The sequence below is a fragment of the Rana temporaria genome, chromosome 10 (assembly GCF_905171775.1).
Source record: "Rana temporaria chromosome 10, aRanTem1.1, whole genome shotgun sequence".
In the NCBI taxonomy this organism is placed as follows: domain Eukaryota; kingdom Metazoa; phylum Chordata; class Amphibia; order Anura; family Ranidae; genus Rana; species Rana temporaria.
Window position 1 is genome coordinate 116672005 of NC_053498.1, and position 21448 is coordinate 116693452.

General features: G+C 45.0%; 1 protein-coding gene across 1 annotated transcript in view; it reads right to left on the bottom strand.

Annotated features, from left to right (window-relative positions):
• Positions 1–1342: 1342 nt before the first annotated feature.
• The window catches only part of LOC120915478 (G protein-activated inward rectifier potassium channel 4-like), a 66130-nt gene continuing 46024 nt past the window's right edge, over positions 1343–21448 (bottom strand). Inside the window, exon 4 of the mRNA XM_040326025.1 lies at positions 1343–2122. Coding sequence (XP_040181959.1) covers positions 1764–2122 — 359 coding nt within the window. The 3' untranslated portion in view covers positions 1343–1763. The remainder of the gene's footprint in view (positions 2123–21448) is intronic.

Consider the following 21448-nt stretch of genomic DNA (forward strand, 5'->3'; position numbering starts at 1 on the left):
TCATCTCTCATTGCCATTTTACCGTTTTACACAGAGACAGCGTCCTGTCTCTAGAGAGGAGACCGATCTGTGTTCCTTGTACATAGGGACATAGATCGGTCACCCCCCCCCCCCATTCACCCCCCCTCCACCTACAGTTAGAACACAATGCAGGGATACATTTAACCCCTTCCTCACCCCCTAGAGTTAACCCCTTCAATGCCAGTCACATTTATACAGTAATTAGTGCATATTTATAGCACTGATCGCAGTATAAATGTGAATGGCGCCAAAAATGTGTCAAAAGTGTCCGATGTGTCCGCCATAACGTCGCAATCCCAATAAAGATTGCCGCCATTTCTAGTAAAAAAAATTAATAATAAAAAATAATAATTCTGTCCCCTATTTTGTAGGCGCTATAACTTTTGCGCAAACCAGTCGCTTATTGCGATTTTTTTTTTTTTACCAAAAATATGTAGAAGAATACGTATCGGCCTAAACTGAGAAAAAAAATGTGTTTTTTTTTTAAATTGGGATATTTATTATAGCAACAAGTAAAAAATATTGTATTTTTTTCAAAATTGTCGCTCTTTTTTGTTTATAGCGCAAAAAATAAAAACCGCACAGGCGATCAAATACCACCAAAAGAAAGCTCTATTTGTGGGGAAAAAAGGACGTCATTTTTGTTTGGGAGCCACGTCGCACGACCGCGCAATTGTTAGTTAAAGCGACGCAGTGCCGGAAGCTGAAATTTCACCTGGGCAGTAGGGGGGTATATGTGCCCAGTAAGCAAGTGGTTAAAGGAAACCTGTACTGAAAGAAATAAAGTGGCTGCATATTGACTGCCCTCTTTCTAAATATGCTCTCAAAGATTCAGCTAAAACAAACACGCAGATCACAAAAGTCAGATTGAAGTCAACAATGTACTTGTTGGTAGTTGCTGACCACTGGCGGCTGGTGCTAAACTTTTTGGGGGGGCCGGTCCCCAGGTCCACACTGACCACTCTACCCCAGTTTCTCCTCCCAGCCAACCCAGTCTTCTTCAGATCTGCCTCCTGCCCCAATTGGCTGGGAGGATAAGCCAGAAACCAATAGCGAATATTGGTTCGCTAGTGTCCCAAGTGGGTGGGTTTGAGGCGCAGTGCTCTGTGCCCCGAGCCCAACCCTTTTCAAGCCAACTAGAGCCTCGGGCTCTAATCATGTGCTTGCAACAAAAAAAAAACTCATAGCAAGCAATGAGTCCGGCACCCCGCATGCAAACTAGGGGTGCCCCTTATGGACCAGCCGCTCCTGTCGCCAACCTAAAAACGTATAAAGCCATTGGATCAGAATGACAGCCATGGATAATGATTGCGTCACTCCATTGACCCTGTAAATTGTTTTATTGCCACAAATAAATAAAGTTTAGTGTAATGTAAGAACACAGATAGTGTAAGAAACAAAAATGGCAGAAGAAATGTGAAAAGGCATGAATAAAGGAATTGATGTTGAGTGGGATATAAAGTAGATATGGATTTAAATTCTGGCATAAATTAGGTGGAATTAAAAATGAAAACGTATTCATTCATGTAATATAAAGCATTTGCATATCGATATTGTAGCAAAAGACACTTGGATGCGATCGTAATTATAAATTGAATTACAGTACAGAACAGTAATTACTGTGAATTACATTTGACTTGAAGAACATGTTAGTTTTATAGGTTGAAAACATGTTTTAAGTGTTTTCTTTCTCCCTGCTGTAAATCATTACACATTGGCAACTAAAGACAAAGAGTATTCTATCACACATCAAGGTCATTACTTTCAACATCTCGAGTGCTTTCAGGAAAGCGGGGAAAGTCCACCCTGTCTTGGTTATTCTGAGATGTGCTCTCCATTTCTGCATTTGGGTCCTCAGGAACTGTCTGAAACATATTATTGTCCCAAAAGAGGCTGAGAGTCGATCTGTCATTCTGTTCACTCTCTTTGATATCTTGCATCTCATTCGCGCTTGCCCAGGGTGTCTGGACATCAAATGTCTTGTTAAAATGAGAGTAGTCAACGCGGAATGCTCCTTTCTCCAGAGTCATGCAAGGCTCAAAGCGGTGACCCCATAAAATTTCATCTTCTGTGTAGGAGGTCTTGGCTTGACATGTCATTCCTGTATGGGATGAGAATTTAGATATATTACATTAAGGGGTAATAGTAAATATATCATTTATTAAGGTATACAGTGAGTTGCTTTACCACACCTATCCATCTGTTTTATAGTGTGATGCCGCGTACACATGATCAGTCCATCCGATGAGAACGGTCTGATGGACCGTTGTCATAGGTTAACCGATGAAGCTGACTGATGGTCCATCGCGCCCACACACCATCGGTTAAAAAACCGATCGTGTCAGAACACGGTGACGTAAAACACGACGACGTGATGAAAGTTCAATGCTTCCAAGCATGCGTCGACTTGATTCTGAGCATGCATGGATTTTTAACCGATGGTTGTGCCTACTAACGATCGTTTTTGACCTATCGGTTAGGAATCCATCGGTTCAATTTAAAGCAAGTTGGCTTTTTTTTAACTGATGGTTAAATAACCTATGGGGCCCACACATGATCGGTTTGGACCGATGAAAACGGTCCATCAGACCGTTGTCCTCTGTTTAACCTATCATGTGTACGAGGCCTAAGTGCGCTTTCAGTGAGTGGGCAAGACCAATGGAGATGCTTGGAAGATGACCATCTACAACTCTGTGCCCGCTTACTGTAAGGCACTGAGAGAGAAATGCTGTAAACACAGCTGCAGCATGGGCAGGCTATGGCTGCCATTTTGAGGTAAGTGTGCAGCTGGTGGGATGGGCGAAGAAGAGTGGTTCAGTCCCGGAAAACTGCACTTTCTATGATAGTATGTACTTGCTTGTGCATGTATTATATACATATTTGATATAGCACATAATGCAAAAACTTTTTCTAGTAGAAAAAAACACTGCGCAGAATAAACGTTTAAAAAAGGAAAATGTATATGAAATACTTACCGTAATTTTCCTTTCCTGATGGACTCCATGGCAGCCTACGTGTGGGTTAATCCCGCCTCTCATACCTCATAGGACCCTACTCCCATAAAGCTTTGCTTCCTGGCCATAGACAGTGTTCCATAATATAGCCTACTCCAGCAAAGGGAGGGAACTCCTGCTGCCATGGAGTCCATCAGGAAAGGAAAATTACGGTAAGTATTTCATATAAATTTTCCTTTTTCCTGACAGACTCCATGGCAGCCTACGTGTGGGAAATGACTAGCCATACACACCCGGGTGGGCAGTTGCTGGTTAAAGAAACAAAACTTTAATTGACATTGTCAACAGATAGTATATTTAAACCAAAATTAACCGACGACAAGGAGGCCGGTTCTACGCAATAGTGCGTCATAAACGTATTCAAAGAAGACCAGGAAGCCGCTTTGCAAATGACTTCTGGAGAGACATGTCGGGCAGCCGCCCATGATGTCGAGACACTCCTAGTGGAATGAGCAGTTACCGCTTCAGGAGGAGCCAACCCTTTTGCCTTATAAGCCTTTTGGATAGCTTGGACGATCCATGCTGAGATGGTTCTGGAGGAAGCACGCATTCCTTTGTTTTTCCCGTGGAATGACACGAACAAATGATCAGATTGACGGAAGGACGCTGTGGCTTCCAAATACTGTTTTAGGACTTTGCCGACATCCAGAGGATGAACAATAGAATCCTCAGAAGAATGGAAAGTGGGAAGAACGATTTCTTGGTTCTCGTGAAAGATTGACGTAACCTTGGGCTTGGAGCCCAGCATCGGGATGAGCACAACACGGTCCGGAAAGAAGGTGATGAACGGTTCTTTGGAACCTAGAGAACTTATTTCAGAGACCCTTTTGGCGGATGTTATAGCCACAAGAAAGACAACCTTGAGGGAAAGATCTTTGATAGATAGATGATTTGAATCTTGGTTTTCTGAAAAAAAGTCCAAGACTAATGGAAGATTCCACTTAGAAAATCTCGGTTTTCTTAAAGGCCTTAATCTCATAGCTCCTCTAAAGAACTGACGAACAAGGGTATGTCTGGCCCATGAAATTCCTGTGAAGGCAGAAATAGCTGAAACTTGAACCCTCAAGGAGCTGACTGATAAAGGTAGATCAAGCCCAGTTTGGAGAAAACCCAAAACGTCTTGTACTCTGGGGACTTTAGCTGAACTGTTCATGGAGGAGGTGTAGTCCGAGAACTTAGACCATATCCTCTGATAGACTTTGTTGGTGCTTGCTTTTCTGGCATTTAGTAATGTAGAAATTGCTTGGCTTGGGCAACCTAGCGCTTCCAGCCTTTCCCTTTCAAAAACCAGGCCATCAGGTGTAGATGTGATGGGCAAGGGTGAGGAGTCGACCCCTGAAGCAAGAGATCTGTTCTGATCGGGAGCTGGACTGGATCCTGGAAGCTCAACTGGAATAACAGTGGAAACCATGGTCTGTTGGGCCAGTAAGGAACTACTGCGACCACCTCGACTTCCTCCCACCTGAGTCTCGACAGGAATCGGAGAATGACTGGAACAGGGGGGAAGGCATAGGTTCTGTGGAACTTCCACTGATCTGTCAGAGCGTCCACCCCAAATGCTTGGGGACAGCGATTTCTTGTGTAAAATTTCTCCAGTTTGTAGTTGCACGGGGATGCAAACAGGTCTACTTCTGGAATGAATCCTAGTGACAGGATCCAGCTGAAGACTTCGCTGTGGAGAGACCATTCGTTGTTGTCGAGTAGGGTTCTCGATAGGAAGTCTGCTTGTATATTCTGCGTTCCGGGGAGATAAACTGCTGATAGATCTGTCAGGTGTGTCTGAGCCCACGACATAATCGGATCCACCTCCCTCAGAAGGGACAGACTGCGAGTGCCTCCTTGTCTCTTTATGTAAGACACGGCTGTCGTATTGTCCATCCTCAGAAGAACTGACGACCCCTTTACCAGATGGGTGAAGGCTTGAAGGGCACAGAAGGCTGCACGGAGTTCCAGGATATTGGATACTACCTTCCGAGATGGGAAATCCCACTTCCCTTGGGCTACTTCTTTTAGGCAAAGGGCACCCCAGCCGCTGCTGCTGGCGTCGGATGTGACTGTGATCCAGGAGACAGGGGCTATTGAGAGACAATTGAGGAGATTTTTCCGCAGAAGCCACCAGAGGAGTCTGTCCCGCATTGACCGAGTTATCCGGATTAATTGGTCCTGGGACCTCGGATCCCATTGTTGGAGAAAACCCTTCTGGAAAGGACGCATTCTCCATTGTGCCCACCTCACCATGGGGGTTGTTGACACCATGGTGCCTATAATTTTGAGGCAGAGTGAAGCTTTGAGGAAAGGGGACTCCAGAGCTAGACGGACTCTTTCTCGGACGACTGGGATCTTTTCCAAGGGTAGAGAGATGGTACTCTGAACCGTATTGAACTGGGCACCGAGGAAGACTAGAGACTGTGTGGGTTCTAGGTGACTCTTCTCCCTGTTCAAAAGCCAACCGAACTCGTTTAGAGTGAGAATGACTTGGGCCCGATGTAGCAATAACTGTTCCTTGTTCTGTGAAAGTAACAGCAGATCGTCCAGATAGTGGTGTCGACGAATGCCTCTCATTCTGATCAAGGCCACGACAGCCAGTAAGAGCTTTGAAAACACTCGCGGCGATGTTGTAAGCCCGAACGGGAGACAAGTGAACTGAAGGTGAACACTGTCCACTGCAAACCGAAGGTATTTCTGAAATTCTGCTGCTATGGGCACGTGGAAATAGGCATCTTTCAAGTCGATTGACACAAGCCAGTCGTCTGGTAGAATGGTCTGACGAATTGTGAGTAACGACTCCGTTTTGAATTTCTCCTTTTTGATAAAGGTGTTCAGATGCGTCAGGTCTATCACTGGCCTCCAAGAGACGGACTTCTTCAAAACCATGAATAGAGGAGAGTACATTCCCTGAAATCTTTCTGCTGCTGGCACCTGTATAGCGGCACCCTGGGACAGGAGAGTGTTTGTGTATGTTAGAAGGATATTTCTCTTTTCTTCTGAATGGGGCAGAGTTGTGGGGACAAACTGAAGTATAGGAGGGCTGACAAAGGTCCAGGAGTGACCTAAGGACACTGTTTTGACCGTCCAAAAATCCTTTATTGAGGCTGCCCAGACGTGCCGGAATTGCAGAAGCCGAGCACCAACCTGCTCCGTCCGGGCAGACCCCATATCAAAAGGACTTAGGGGTGTCCCGGCTACCTGAGGTTGCCCCTTTTGTGGGTTTTTGACCCGAAGGCTGGTTTCTTCTCCAATTTTTCCTGAACTCCCTACCAGGCTTGTATCGACGGGCCTCTCTGGCACGATCTTGATCTTGCCTAGGAAAAAATTTCCTTTGGTTGAAAGGACGGCGATCCTGAGGAAGGAACCCTGATTTGCCCCCTGTGGCACGGGAGATAGCGCTGTCAAGTTTGTTCCCGAACAGGGAGGACCCCTGGAAGGGAATCCGACACCATGCCTGTTTAGAGGCTGGATCGGCTACCCAAGGACGAAGCCATAGGGCACGTTTGGCTGTAACAGACGAGAGCATGACCCGTGCCACCAGGCGGATAATGTCAAGGGAAGCCTCACCCAGGAAGGCAGCAGCCATTCTTAACTCATGAACCGGTAAGTCTCTGACCAGAAGACCAGACATATTGGATAGAGTAGAATCCACTTCATCCGTCCAAGCTTCCATTGCCTTGGAGAGGGCCGCAAGGGCCAGAGCTGGCTTACATGCCATACCTGCTGTGACATATATGCGTTTTAGATCTGTATCAATCTTTCTGTCCAAAGCATCTTTAAAGGAAACTGTGTCTTCCAAAGGAAGGGTAACATGTTTAACCAGTCTCATTAAAGCGGCGTCCACCAAAGGAGCTGATTCTAGGTGTTTCACATCTTCACGTTTAAATGGATACATCTTTGATACTTTAGAGATCAATGAATTTTTCCTTTCAGTGGTAGTCCACTCATCAGTGATCATTTCACCAAGTTCACCCAAAATGGGAAAGCTGGGACGCTCCTTCTTGAGGTGTTTGAAATATTTTCTCTGTTTATTAGGAGATTCCACCGGGTCTTCCCATTTTAGAGCGGTTTTAACTGCCTTAACCAGATTTTGGACTAGAGAAAAATCAAATCCTGTGGAATTGACGACACTCTCTACCTCGCTAGAGGAGGACAAACTTGAGGAGCGATTGCGCTGAGATGGACCCGGAACCTCAGAGTCATCCTGTATAAGGACAGGGGCTGGAATTACAGGAGAAAGAATGTCACCACTGGAAACAGGTTTGTTCAGGGATTTCTGGACCACCTTCCTGACCAGAGCCTCAACTTGTTGGTCTCCATCCACTCTCTCTCTTGCCGCACGAGAATAACAGGGATCACAAAGAGATTTCCCTTCCGGGACCTGGGCCTTGCACCCCCAGCAAGATCTTCTTCCAGAATTGCCCAAATGACGGTGGGAATGGCGGTCAGAGGTGGATCTATATTTCTCCCCATGATGTCTGGAGGGTGACCTGCTCTTTGGACGTTTAGAGCTTGACCTGGAATGATGACGATGTGCTCTAGCGACGCCAATGTCTTCCTGAACTGAGGGCTGATGATCAGACCTAGAAGGGCTGATGGTGGAGAAAGATACGATAAGAAAAAAGATACAGAAACCCAAACAAACAGGCAGAGGAAAAGAAAATTTTCCATCCTACCTGCGGCGTAAGGGTTGGCCACTGGGGGGCGGTGACACATCCATAGTGGTAAGATATATCCACTGAAAACAATTTTCAAAAGAAGAAATAAAAAATATTACAATGAGGGCAGGCCACAGGCAACAAGGTATAGGAGACAATCGGTGCAGTGTATAAGAATAGAGTGCAGCCAAGCACCTTACCTTCTCCAATAAGGATTGAGCCTGGGAGCAACAGCGATCCTAGGAGAAATCCCCAGAATCAGCTGTAGCAGACAGCCTTTTAAAACTGCCGCCCTCGATGACGTCACCGCGCCCGCCGCGTACGCCGCGCACCTGCGCTGTGATTGGCGTGGCCCTGACTGCCGCGTGCGCCTGCGCGAATCGGCAAATGGACTCCACTGCGCACGCGCGAGCCGGAGACTCGCACACGCAGGAGACTGAAGGAGGAGAGAGTGAAACGCACAATGCGTTCCAGCAGCCATAGACCCGGAAAGTAAGGCTTAAAAACGGCGCTGACAAACAACAAACACAAACAGCTGCCATAAAAGATACTGTAATTGATACATTACCAAGACGATCCGGTCCAGCCTGGGAGTGGGAGCATAGACAAAACACCTGGGCACCATCTGTGGGGAAGAAGGTCTCCTGCTAATAGCCAGGACGATTGACCACAAGTAGCTTATTAGCCAATGGCTAAATAGTAAGCTTCTACCAGGAATTATTTCTGTAGTGTGCAATTCGCCCAGCTAATAGCTGGGACTTGTTGGACTCCAGCCATTAAATTCTCCCAAGAAACACCGCCAGGACTGAACTTAGACTAAAAAAATCTGAAGGTCAAAAATGATTTCGGTCCTAGGAGGAGGACAAAAAAGGAACACTGTCTATGGCCAGGAAGCAAAGCTTTATGGGAGTAGGGTCCTATGAGGTATGAGAGGCGGGGTTAACCCACACGTAGGCTGCCATGGAGTCTGTCAGGAAATAAAAATTAGTGCTGCCAAGTACCAAAAAATTTTAGATACAAAATTTAAAGATGAGTGAAAAAAAGGGGGAAGGTACAGCGCAATAAAACTTAATGTGAATTGAAAACCTGCACGGGAAGCGCAGGTTAATATAGGGGGTAATAAATTAATAACACTAAGAAAAAATCAATTAAATATGATCAATAGTATGGAAATAATATATGAGAAATAAACCAATATATGTGACATATAATTGAAAAATCTTAGAAAAGTGCAAGAGTGAATCTCACAAACATTTGTGTCAAAATAAACATAAATCAAAAAAATATTTATTTAAAAAAAAAAAAATTAAATTTATATGGTGACGTATGATTGAGTGAAAACAGTCCACAGGTAATGGTCCAGTAAGGTGCTGTTAGGCAATATTCAGAGTGTGACACCGAATATATTCTGAACAGTCTCTCCACCAGAAAGAAGACACCCGGGTGTTAAAGTAATGTAGTCCGCTTACCCCCATATATGACCGCTACAGCGATCGGAATGGACTCAGGTTAATTATTAAAGTCTCCCACTGAGACTGGATGGTAGGGAATCCTGAATGGGTCCCGCACTGCTGCCTCGAGAACTCAGCTCACAGGGAAAAAGATACAAGAAAATTCCCCATAGCGTAATACCGTTTCAACTGGCAGCATTTATTGCAAATATAAAACTGTGTACACTCACATTTAGGCTGAGTTAGCATGCATATAGAAACCAGAGCGACTGGCTGCAAAGCGTCAGGTCTCGGCGTCTCCTCCACACGTTCTCCCGCTGTCTCTGCTCGTGTAGTAGGACGTGATGATGTCAGAACGCTAGCCACGCCTACGCGTTTCATCAGAGATTGACGTCTTCGGGGATTGGCTGCCAATCCCCGAAGACGTCAATCTCTGACGAAACGCGTAGGCGTAGCTAGCGTTCTGACATCATCACGTCCAACTACACGAGCAGAGACAGCGGGAGAACGTGTGGAGGAGACGCCGAGACCTGACGCTTTGGAGCCAGTCGCTCTGATAGCACATAATGCGTACGCAGTTACACTCTTTTGTCCTCATGGAAGACAGTCTATATCCATGGCTGCTGTAAAACAGTGATGAAAAAGGATCTTACCATTTACTACATTAGGTTGAAGCATAAAATGATCATTACAGTCAAAACCGATATTTCAGCAGTAAAATCACGCAATACATATATAAGTTGACCTTGGGGAACCGGAGTGACGTCATGATGTAATTTCCGGTGTAGGGCGGAAGTAAACTTTTTTTTCGTTGCAAGTGGTTTACAAAGGTTATGGCTGATATCAGCCATAACCCTGGTATCTTTTTTTTCAGCCAGCGGATGGCTTTCTCATGAAAGCGATCCAAGTGGCTCATTATCTACTGGATCATGTTCGGAAGCGACGGGAGGGGAAGCCCCTATTCCGCCGCTCACCAGAGTTTCTCAGGCTTACCATTTCCACCGGCGCTCTAGAGAAACGATCCAACGGTGTGGCAGGCTGGTCAAAGAGGCAATCAGAGACTAGGTTGTCTCTGATTGCCTCTATGGCATTGGAGGACTGGAGTGACATCATGCTGGTAAACAATTTTGTATTTTTTTTTTTAAAGCAAAGATCAAACAAAACCCCCAAAATGTTGATCTTTTGCTTGCGCAATTTTAAAGTGTGATATGTTAGGTATCCATTTACTCGGCGTAACATAATTTTTCATATTACAAAAAATGAGGTATATATTGTGGCTTTTCTTTATTCTTTAGAGTGTTTTTTTTCCATAAACAATTACATTTGAAAAAACGCTGCGCAAATACTGTGTGACAAAAAAAATTGCAACGATCGATATTTTATTCCCTAGGGTCTCTGCTAAATTTAAAAAAAAAAAAATATATATATATATACATATATATATATATATATATATATATAATGTTTGGGGGTTATAAGTGATTTTCTAGAAAATAATAATGATTTAAGCCATTATTTACATTGGCATTGTAGATAAATCCATCTTCAATGTTTACACTGAAATCTCAGTAACTTTCAACTTATGGAGAGCATATACTGTACAGAATGTGACTTACGTGTCATTCTGCATATCCTCTAATGTAGGCACGCAGCAAGTGTTTCTAATGCCCTGTACACACAATCGGAATTCCGAAGGAATTTTATTGGAGGAAAAGAGAACATGTTCTCTATGTAAACTCTGATGGAATTCCTTGGAATATATCCGATGGAAAAACTCAGATGGGCATACACCCGGTTGTAATTTCCGATGGAAAAAATCCGTCTGACTTTTTTCATCGGAAATTCCGATCGTGTGTACGAGGCATGTTTCGTTACAAACTGACTGAAACTGAATTAACTGTCTCTGTAACAGAGAATCTGAGAATGTTTAAAGAAGAAGTAAACCCTTGTAAAAAAAGAAAAATCTGCAAAACAAAGGCATACTAAGCTAGTATGCATAGCATACTAGCTCATTATGTGTTACTTACCTCAGATCGAAGCCCCCGCAGTGGTCCACGTCTCCCCCTCCGGCCGCCAACATGTTGTCCTGGAGTTACTTACGGGTATCGTGGCTCCGGCGCTGTGATTGGACGGAGCCCCCGGTAATGGCATGCAAACTGAAGCAACGGCACATAGGTGCCATTGCTTCAGTTTGCCCCAATGACATTGGCACATGCAGGGGACAGGGGATATCTCATAAAACGTACAGGTTTAGGAGATATCCTGGATAGCTACAGGTAAGCCTTATTATAGGTTTACCTGTAGCATAATGTTGTAAAAAAGGGTTTGCAACCACTTCAACAACACAAGCAGCTAGATGGTCAGCTATGACTAAGGCCCTTTAAGGCTGAAAGGCATAAGCTATATCTGTTATATATAGAGTCTCACAAAAGTGAGTACACCCCTCCCATTTTTGTAAATATTTTATTATATCTTTTCATGCGACAACACTGAAGAAATTACACTTTGCTACAATGTAAAGTAGTGAGTGTACAGCTTGTATAACAGTGTCAATTTGAGGTCCCCTTAAAATAACTCAACACACAGCCATTAATGTCTAAACTACTGGCAACAAAAGTGAGTACACCCCAAATTGGGCCAATTAGGCATTTTCCCTCCCCAGTGTCACATGACTCGTTAGTGTTACAAGGTCTCAGGTGTGAATATGGAGTTAACACTAAGGGGCGAGGAAGGGGTTAAATGTATTCCCTGGGTGTGATTCTTACTGTGTGTGGAGGGGACTTACTGGGGGAGGTGACCGATACTGTGTCCCTATGTACAAGGGACACAGTATCGGTCTCCTCTCTCCCTGACAGGACGTGGAGCTCTGTGTGTACACACAGAGCTCCACGTCCTTGCTGTCACTGCCGATCGCGGGCACCTGGCGGACATCGCGGCCCCCAGGCACGCGAATCGGCATCTCAGTGATGCGCCAGGCACAGTTTTTCCCCGCTGCACTCCCCCAGCGGCGCACGGGGAATGCAAATAAAAGGACGTCCAGGGACGTCCACCCGGCAGTTGAGAGCCGCACTGTGGATGTCTTTCGTCTACAGCGCGGTTCTCAAGTGGTTAAAGGTGAGATCTAAGAAAACAGCTACAACTACACAGGTGATATACAACCCAAAGATTTGCATTTCTGTCCATCTGGCTGAAAGATTTATAGACTGGCCAGAATGTGCATCCAGAATAATAACCATTTTTTTCTTTTCGGCAGTTTAACTATACAGATAAATCCTGTCACTGGATAATAAAAGAACAGAAACAACATTTCACCTCTCTGCTCACATTACTTGTTCTTCCTGTAAGCAGGATCCTTGCCAGCATATGTACATGCAGCACAGCTGAATGGATCTAGTTTTACCCCTCCCAGGGTCTTACAAAAAGCCACTGCAGAACAGATATGCTCATATATACACTGTATATACACTGTGTGCCAGATCCTCAAAGAAGTTACGCTGGCGTATCTATTGTTACGCCGCGTAACTTCTAGTTTGCTCCGGCGTATCTTTGTTTTGTATCCACAAAACAAGATACGCCTGAAGCTGGGCTAGATCCGACGGGCGTACGTCTTAGTACGCCGTCGGATCTAAGTTGCATATTTACGCTGGCCGCTAGGTGGCGCTTCCGTCGAATTCCGCGTTGAGTATGCAAATTAGCTAGATACGCGAATCCACAAACGTACGTCCGACCGGCGCTTTTTTTTACGTAGTTTCCGTAAGGATTTTTTCGGCGTATAGTTACCCCTGCTATATGAGGCGTACTCAATGTTAAGTATGGCCGTCGTTCCCGCCTCAAATTTTTAATTTTTTACGTTGTTTGCGTAAGTCGTTCGCGAATAGGGCTTTGCGTAGAATGACGTAAGCATTGGCTTATTGCGGGTTAATTTCGAGCATGCGCACTGGGATACCCCCACGGACGGTGCTTGCGCCGTTCCAAAAAAAATTCATTTACGTCGGGTCAAGACGTATTTACATAAAACACGCCCCCATCACATCCATTTGAATTGTGCGCACTTACGCCGCCAAAGTTACACTACGCCGCCGTAACTTACGGCGCAAATTCTTTCAGGATACAGAAAATACGCTGTAAGTTACGGCGGTGTAGTGTATCAGACATACGCTACGCCGGATGGAAATATGGGCCAGGGTACGTGGATCTGGCCCTGTGATTTTTATTGCATGGATCAATGATATTGTCGCCGCTGCCACTGGTCTATTCAGATGGCCGGACATGAGCGCCGGCCACCTGAAAAATGGCTGCTGGTTGGCTGTACGGAAGTGCCTATCAGAGCCAGCGGCTCTGATAGGCTTTCCGAGTACAGCCCTCAGCATCCGGAAGCTTATCCAGGGAACATACGGGGGTGCATTCCTTGGATAAGACTGACAGGCGTCTCAGCCAATCAGGTTCACCGGTTCTGGCCAACGTTAACCTGATTGGCTGAAGCGTCATCAAGGGCGGGAGAAGACATCGAGGGATGTGGATGGCTAACTCCAGTAAAGGTAAAGGGGGGGGGAAGAGGCATTTTACAGGGCACAGCGGCAACGAAGGGCACAGTGACATCAATGGGCACAGTGACATCAATGGGCACAGTGGCGACAATAGGCACAGTGGGGACAATGGGAACAGTGGGGACAATTGGCACAGCGGCATGAATGGGCACAGTGGCGACAATTAAAGGGCACAGTGACATCAATGGGCACAGTGGCGACAATGGGCACAGTGGCGACAATTGGCACAATGGCGACAATTGATGGTACAGTGGCTGCGTTTGATGGTATGGCACAGTGGCTGCGTTTGATGGCATGGCACAGTGACTGCGTTTGATGGCATGGCACAGTGACTGCATTTGATGGCATGGCACAGTGGTGCGAATTGATGGCACAGTGGCTGCGTTTGATGACATGGCACAGTGACTGCATTTGATGGCATGGCACAGTGGTAACAATAGATGACACAGTGGCTGCGTTTGATGGCATGGCACAGTGGTGACAATTGATGGCACAGTGGCTGCATTTGATTTTCTTTTCGTTTGCGCCCCCCCAAAAATTTTGAGCACCAGCCGCCACTGGATTTTAGTAATACAATTACCTTAAATAACAGTATTCTTTTCCATCCCAGAGCAGGAGGTCGCGGGCCACATCAGAGGGCTCCGCGGGCCACATGTGGCCCCCGGCGACTGGTTGGGCACCCCTGCTCTAGCCTATACCACGTACTGTCATTTGACAAGCCTACATTGAAGATGTTACCTTGAGAAATTTTCTCCAACAACAAATATAAAACACCAGACCTCCCCAGAGATGTATGCAATGGTTGTAAAAGTATTGCACCAAATTCAAGAACAAGTCTAGAACTTCTAGAACACCCAAAAGACACTTTGGCAAAATCTGTCTGCTCCATTTTTTATGAATTCCAGGGGCTCTGTGTCGCAAAAAGTTGCTAAAGTGCAGAAGTGTGTAATGTCCAATGTGTGTCCAATCACAGCTGATCACGGTGTAAACAGCAAAAGCCATGTATCAGACACGAGTAGAGGAGAGCCGATCGTCTCCATCAGCGCTGCATATCAGTACCACCTATCAGTGCCACCTATTAGTGCCCATCAGTGCCACCTCATCAGTGCCACCTCATTGGTGTCACTTCATTGGTGCCACCTCATCAGTGTCCATCAGTGCCACCTTATCAGTGCCCGTCAGTACTGCCTCATCAGTGCCCATCAGTGAAGGAGAAAACTTACTTATTTACAAAGTTCTGTAACATAAACCAAAACAAAATTATTTTTTTGTTTATTTGTTTAGCAGAAAAAAAAAAATCCCAGAGGTGATCAAATACCACCAAAAGAAAGCTCTATTTGTGGGAACAAAATAATAAAACATTTGTTTGGGTACAGTGTAGCATGACCGCACAATTGTCATTTAAAAAGCAGCAGCGCTGAAAGCCATAAATTAAATTGGCTTGGGCAGGAGGGGGGGGGGGTGCCCGGTATTGAAGTGGTTAGGATGGCCATGGCTAGAAATGCTAGCGGGATGTTTTTCAATGTGGTTTCTCAACAAAATAAAGCATGGAGACACGGAGAGGTGAGTTTTCTCTGGATATTAAAAATAAGTCAAATCACCTTTTCAGTTTGTGGTTCTCAGATACAGTTTAGATCTTCTTTAAGAAGAATCCAAAAATTTGCTAATTCATCATCGGGTTTTAGGCTTCATTTCCACTGGCGTTTTTACAGCCACTTTTCTGAGCGTTTTTTACAGCTTAAAAACGCCTGTCCATGTTATTCTATGGCATCATGCCTACATAGGCGTTTTTGAGCTGCAAATGGCATAGGCGTTTTTGAGCTGTAAAAAAAACGCGGGACCAGGGCGTTCTGTGGCTCCAGCAATAGAGCTGTAAAAACGGCAGACATTAAAAAACGCTCAAAAACGCTCAAAAACGCTACCGCGGCGTTTTTGAGCTCCAGCTTTTTAAGCTGTAAAAAAGGCTAACAAAAGTGGCTGTAAAAACGCCAGTGGAAATGAAGCCTTAAAATGGATTGACTCATCAACACTGTGAAGGGCCTTACATTCAGCAAGAAGACAAAAATAAATAAGCCAGGCTCTAAGTCAGTGGTTTCAGAATATAATATACGTTTGCATATTTAGGAAAGCTTTTACTGTGAACACAATTTTAAATGTTTACAGTCCATTTCTTTGTCCATAGTGGTGACAGCTGCAGACTTTCATTTTACAGTAGCTCTATGTTTCAGAGATAAAGGCTAAACCAACACACCTTCAGTTGCATTTAGAATCTGTGGTATAATAGAATATAGAAGGAATGGGTTGTCCACATTTCCTTATGTTGTACATCAGAGTGACAGCTGCATATTACGCACTTTTTGGAATGGCTGTTTCTCAATGACATCGCAGTTTCTGTCTTTGAACTAAGTTGAAACTGGTTGTTATTAGTGATCTATTATAGAATGTAATGTGATGATAAATGTGTTCAGTGTCTGATTACTTTATGCTAAATATTAGTTGTATAGTATATCTCAGTGGTTCTCAACCTGGGGGTCGGGACCCCCTCAGGGGACAAATGATGATTTGCCAGGGGTCATCAAATCCTGGGCTGTTCCTGAAGCCCGCACCCTTCTCCCAGCCTTTTTGCGTCTGCCCAGCTGGGCGGTTCCTGGAGCCCACGGCTGCCCACTCAGCCTCTTTGCAGCCGTCCCATTCAGTTCATGGCATGGCTGGGGGGCAGAGACTAGAGGTCCACTGACTGGTGAGGATTGTGAGGTGGGAGGGGCTAGAGGAGACCCTATCTCCTGATTTCTGCATAGGTGTCACTGCTACGAGAACCCACAAAGTCAGAGACAGTGGGTAACACTACCTGTGATTCTAGTTGCCATTAAAAGTCCCCACTACAGTTCTCGGGCAGATGACCATGATCAAGAGCACCTAAGGGTGATCAGAACAACCTCCAAGCATTGCCACTCATCCCCCCCCCCCCCCCCCCAGGAGTAAGAAAAGGAATAAAAATAGAGACTACATGGAAGGGGGAGGAAAAGGAGGGGAGGAAGAAAGAAAAAGGGAGAAAAAGAATAAGAGAAAAAAAAAAGATGGCTAGAGAGAGATGGGGAAAAAACAAGAAATGTGGATAGCGAGAGATAAAAGGGAAAGAAAGGAGAACAAAGAGATAGAATGGTACATCCTAAAATGTACCATATGAGGTTTTAATACTGTACGAGTGGGGGGGGGGGGGCTCGGGACCGCTAAATTTACATGGGTTAGGGGCGGAAATTACTTGTCTTGCCTTGGGTGCTGACAACCCACGCTACGAAAATAATTTTACTGTTCAGGGTCCCCGCAACTTGGGAAATTTTATCAAGGGGTCACGGCACTAAAAGGTTGAGAACTACTGGTATATCTAGTTGAGCAGCACAGTTAGTTGTATTGGACCAGAAGGAGAAACAGCAAATTTTCACATTGAAACAAAATTATATTTTGGCCATAACTGTCACCGCAGATCCGGGCGATTTGGTCCTCTGATTTCACTGCCGCTTGCAATTTAATTTAACAGAAGTCAAAGCAAGTCACAATGAAATCACAAAATAAGTCATAGAGAGGGATAGATAAATCAAGTTATGCTTAAAGTGGAGGTTCACCTTATAACAAATTTCTAACACTACATCCAGCACCGTGCTGCATATAAAATGACACTGACTTTTATTTTTTTTTTGCCGTAGATATCGTTTAGCCGTGGAATTCACCACGGCTTCCGGGTAGGGAATCCCGCGGGAGTGGGCGTTCCTATTGTCATGCCAATTGATTGACATGCTAAACGCCGGCGCACACAGCGCGTCACGACTTCCTGAAAGAAGCTCGGGTCGGCTCGGCTCTATTTGGCGCCGGTCCGAGCTTCCTTCGGGAAGTCGTGACGCGCTGTGTGCGCCGTCGTTTAGCATGTCAATCAATTGGCATGACAATAGGAACGCCCACTCCCGCGGGATTCCCTACCCGGAAGCCGCGGTGAATTCCACGGCTAAACGATATCTACGGCAAAAAATAAATAAAGGTCAGTGTCATTTTATATGCAGCACGGTGCTGGATGTAGTGTTAGAATTTTTTTATAGGGTGAACCTCCACTTTAACCTTCGCTCTATTTTATACCAGAAGAGAAATTTTGCTGATATGGAAGGGGATGGAGCTCCCTACGAAAACCTCCTGGCAGGCTACTATAAAGAGAGTGCTACCTATGTACGAGAGCAGAAACTGTCTGGCAAAATTTGACAAAATTTGGTCGAGCTGTGTTGATGCCTGTGGCTGAGACTCGCCCGGCCATAAGAACTTTGATTAAAACAAGCAGGTATCTGTGGTGGGCGGCCTGGGCCTCCCCATCTCTCTCCCCCCCCCCCCAAATCACACTAGTGTGAACCAGGGCTTACACTAAAAAGAGGAATGTTTAATTAGAACCCCTCGGATCACTGATTTATGGGCTTCCCAAACTATACCCGGATCATTTTCTTCAGTATCATTTATCTGAAAGTACCACACTATTTCTTTTTTTACATCTTCAATTATGTGGGGATTCTGTAGTAGACTCTCATTTAATTTCCATCTCCATTCTGACGTCTGAGTTCCCTCTCCCCAAGTTATTTCCATTGTTACCGGGGCATGATCTGTCCAAGTTATATTCCCAATTGAGATATCCTGTATTAAATGTAACCATTGATGCGGGATCAAAAAGAGATCTATTCTTGAATATATTTGATGTGGGGTTGAAAAATATGTATAGTCTTTCTCTCCTGCGTGTAACATACGCCATCCATCTACTAACTGAAATTCATGTAGTTTTTGTATGATTCGTTTCCTAATTCCATTTGGTACCGACGACGCCCCTACTGAGGTATCTTCCTTTGGGTTTAGAGGTATATTCAAATCCCCACCACAGATCAATTTACCCTCTTTAAAATTCATCAATTTAGTGATCACCTTTACTAAGAAACTATCTTGATGTATATTCGGTGCATAGATGGTGGCTAATGTTACCTTCTCACCCCCTATTGTCCCTTTAAGAAACAGGAATCTCCCTCCTGGATCCGCGTATTTTTCGACTAAGGACCATGGTATTCTATTTGCTATTAAAATTGCCACCCCTTTGCTTTTGGCTTCCTGGTTAGAGGCCTGGTATACATTAGGGAAATTCCTATTTTGAAGATATGTATATACCCCATCTTTAAAGTGTGTTTCCTGAATAAATCCTATGTCCGTTTTGAGCGATTTTAGTTCATTTATTAATATTTTCAGTTTTTCGGGGATATTAAGTCCTCTTACATTTAGGGAAGTAACCCTTATTTTATCCATCTAACACACCACTTTTAGCCAACAGCGGAAAAGGAGAGGACGAGAGAAAAAAAATAAATGAATAAAAAAAAATTAAAAGAGAAAAAAAAATTAAATATAAAATAAAAACAAAAAAAGAGGAATGATATGATACATAAAGTCACATCATAGTAAATTGGCATATAGCGTGGTATATTGAAGGTGATTGGAGGTGCATGAAGTACATTGTATTAACCTGTTTGCCCACATTCCCGGGGTGAAGAGTCCATAGAAGTCTAGTGTAAACTTGTAGAGAAGGACCTGTGTGCAGGGCAGGACTTAGGGTGGTGGGGGCCCATGCGCTTAGTTGAGGGGGGGCATCGATCCGCCAACCGACCTATCAAAGTTGTAAGAGCGGGGGGCAGTGCGCCGACCGATTAAAGTTGTTAAAGGGGGGTGGGCAGCCGCTTGATGGACTTCTTACCATTTTCTTCAGTAATTTTGGGGCACCTTACACAGCTGCAGTGAAGGGGCCCCCTGGAACATCGAAGTTGTTGAGCGGGGGGGCTGGGGGCTGCCGAGAATTACATCCATCCACAAGTTGTTGAACGTGGGGGGGCCGAAATTGCGGGAGGGGATTGCCGTGAAATTGCGGGAGGGGATTGCCGCAAAATTGCGGGAGGGGGTTGCCGCGATTGCTGCGAACGTAGAAGTTGCGCGTATCAGCACGGGGCCCCCTATTGGGCGGGACCCATGGGCTTGAGCCCAGTCAAGCCCAATGGTAAGTCCGGCCCTGCCTGTGTGAATAGGCTTTGGACTTGTGTTGATGGCACCAGTTTGACATCAGTTCAAGGATCTTCTGAGATCGTCCAGAATTCAGCGACAGGTGTATTTGACCTGCAGTTGACTTCTTTATGACCTGCATTTGTCTTGCTTCAAGCAGGTTTAACATCTCCATAGTCTTCTGAAGGAAGGCAAAACCCATCTGATATAAACAGCCTAAAGGCACAGGACTTAATAATACCAAAAGTTTATAGGGAGCTTTTGTATGAGAAGACTGCCAACAGGATCATTTATTCCACTAACCAGTTAACATAATCACATTAAACTTGTTACATTGTAGTAAAGTATAACTAAAGGCAGTTTTGGATAGAGTGCAGAGGGATTAGAACACGTGTCAGTTTTTATCACTGTTGTCTGTACCCCTCGTTAAGGAGATTCACCCTCTCTATTCGTTCTGAAAGTAAGGGAAAATCACAAAATTTGGGTTGTCCCCAGAAAAGTAATAGATGGGAAAGCTTCCAATGGGTACGCTAGTTCTGGTGACCTGGGGGTCCCCAAGGAATTTCCTTAATTTTCAGGAATTTCCAGTCACTTCCTGTTGGGCTATGGGACAGGAAGTGAAGGAAAATCTCTGCAATGGGACACAGATGGCGGGGTTCTGACAGAGGTTTTAACCCTCCCTTGCTCTATCCAAAATAAAAATAAAACGTTTTGCCTATAGTTCTACTTTAAGTCATCCTTTTTGCATGCAGATTAAACACAAGGGATACATGTAGGAAAGAAAAGGCAGTATTGTTTAATGGAACGTGAAAAATAAATATGGCCATGATCCACAGCACTTCCTGTGCCAGAGCCACATGGACCAAGTTGTGACAGCTCTTACAGCCACCCACACATTGTAGCTCTCACGTCTCTTTAGATGCCAGTGCATGGAGCTGCTTCAAAGAAGACAGAGAGAGCTGGCCAGAGGCCATGACAGGCTGTTCTTGCAGCCATAGCCAAGAGAGAGTCCACCCACTGCCCAGGATAGAGAGACACTGAGACTGGTTGCAGTGCAGCCTGGGAGGAGAGAAAGCAGGCCCATGAAGCAGGGAAGGACTGCTGGAAGTTGCATTAAACTATAAGAGATGTAGTCCCTAGGAGACAGCCTCTGTTAAAAGAAGAATTATATGGGAATACAAGTCCCAGGAGGATGGTGTGTGTGGCCAAGAGGAGAAAACGGATGCAGAAGCCTGGGCTTGGAGAGTCCCACATGGGGAGTGACAGGAGATGGTTGGAGTGCTGCTGAGTTGGAGGCAAGAGTTTTATTTGAGCATTCCAATGCAGGACTTTGGGCCCCAACATTAGTCAATGTCTTGTGTGAGGGGTATAGAGTGACTCTAAAAATGTTAGCCTCTTCCCCTCTTACCACATTATTTGACAACCCTGCATTGCCTCAGGGAATGGGCTCCTCCAAGTTTGAGTCCATTCACACTCTCCTCCTGGCTGGTGGCACGCTCCTTTATTTACCATAGTTCAGGGAAACCCGTCGTTCCTGCAGGCCCAGGGAATTGGCTTACTGCCCTCCACTCGTCTTTTTTTTTTCACCGATCTGTTTACCTTCTCTCAAACCCATAGACCTCTGACTGAGTATGAACAGCTGTGCTGTTTCCCTGAGACACCCAGAAATTTACTTTCTTCAATCTATAAACTACTACATGCATTGC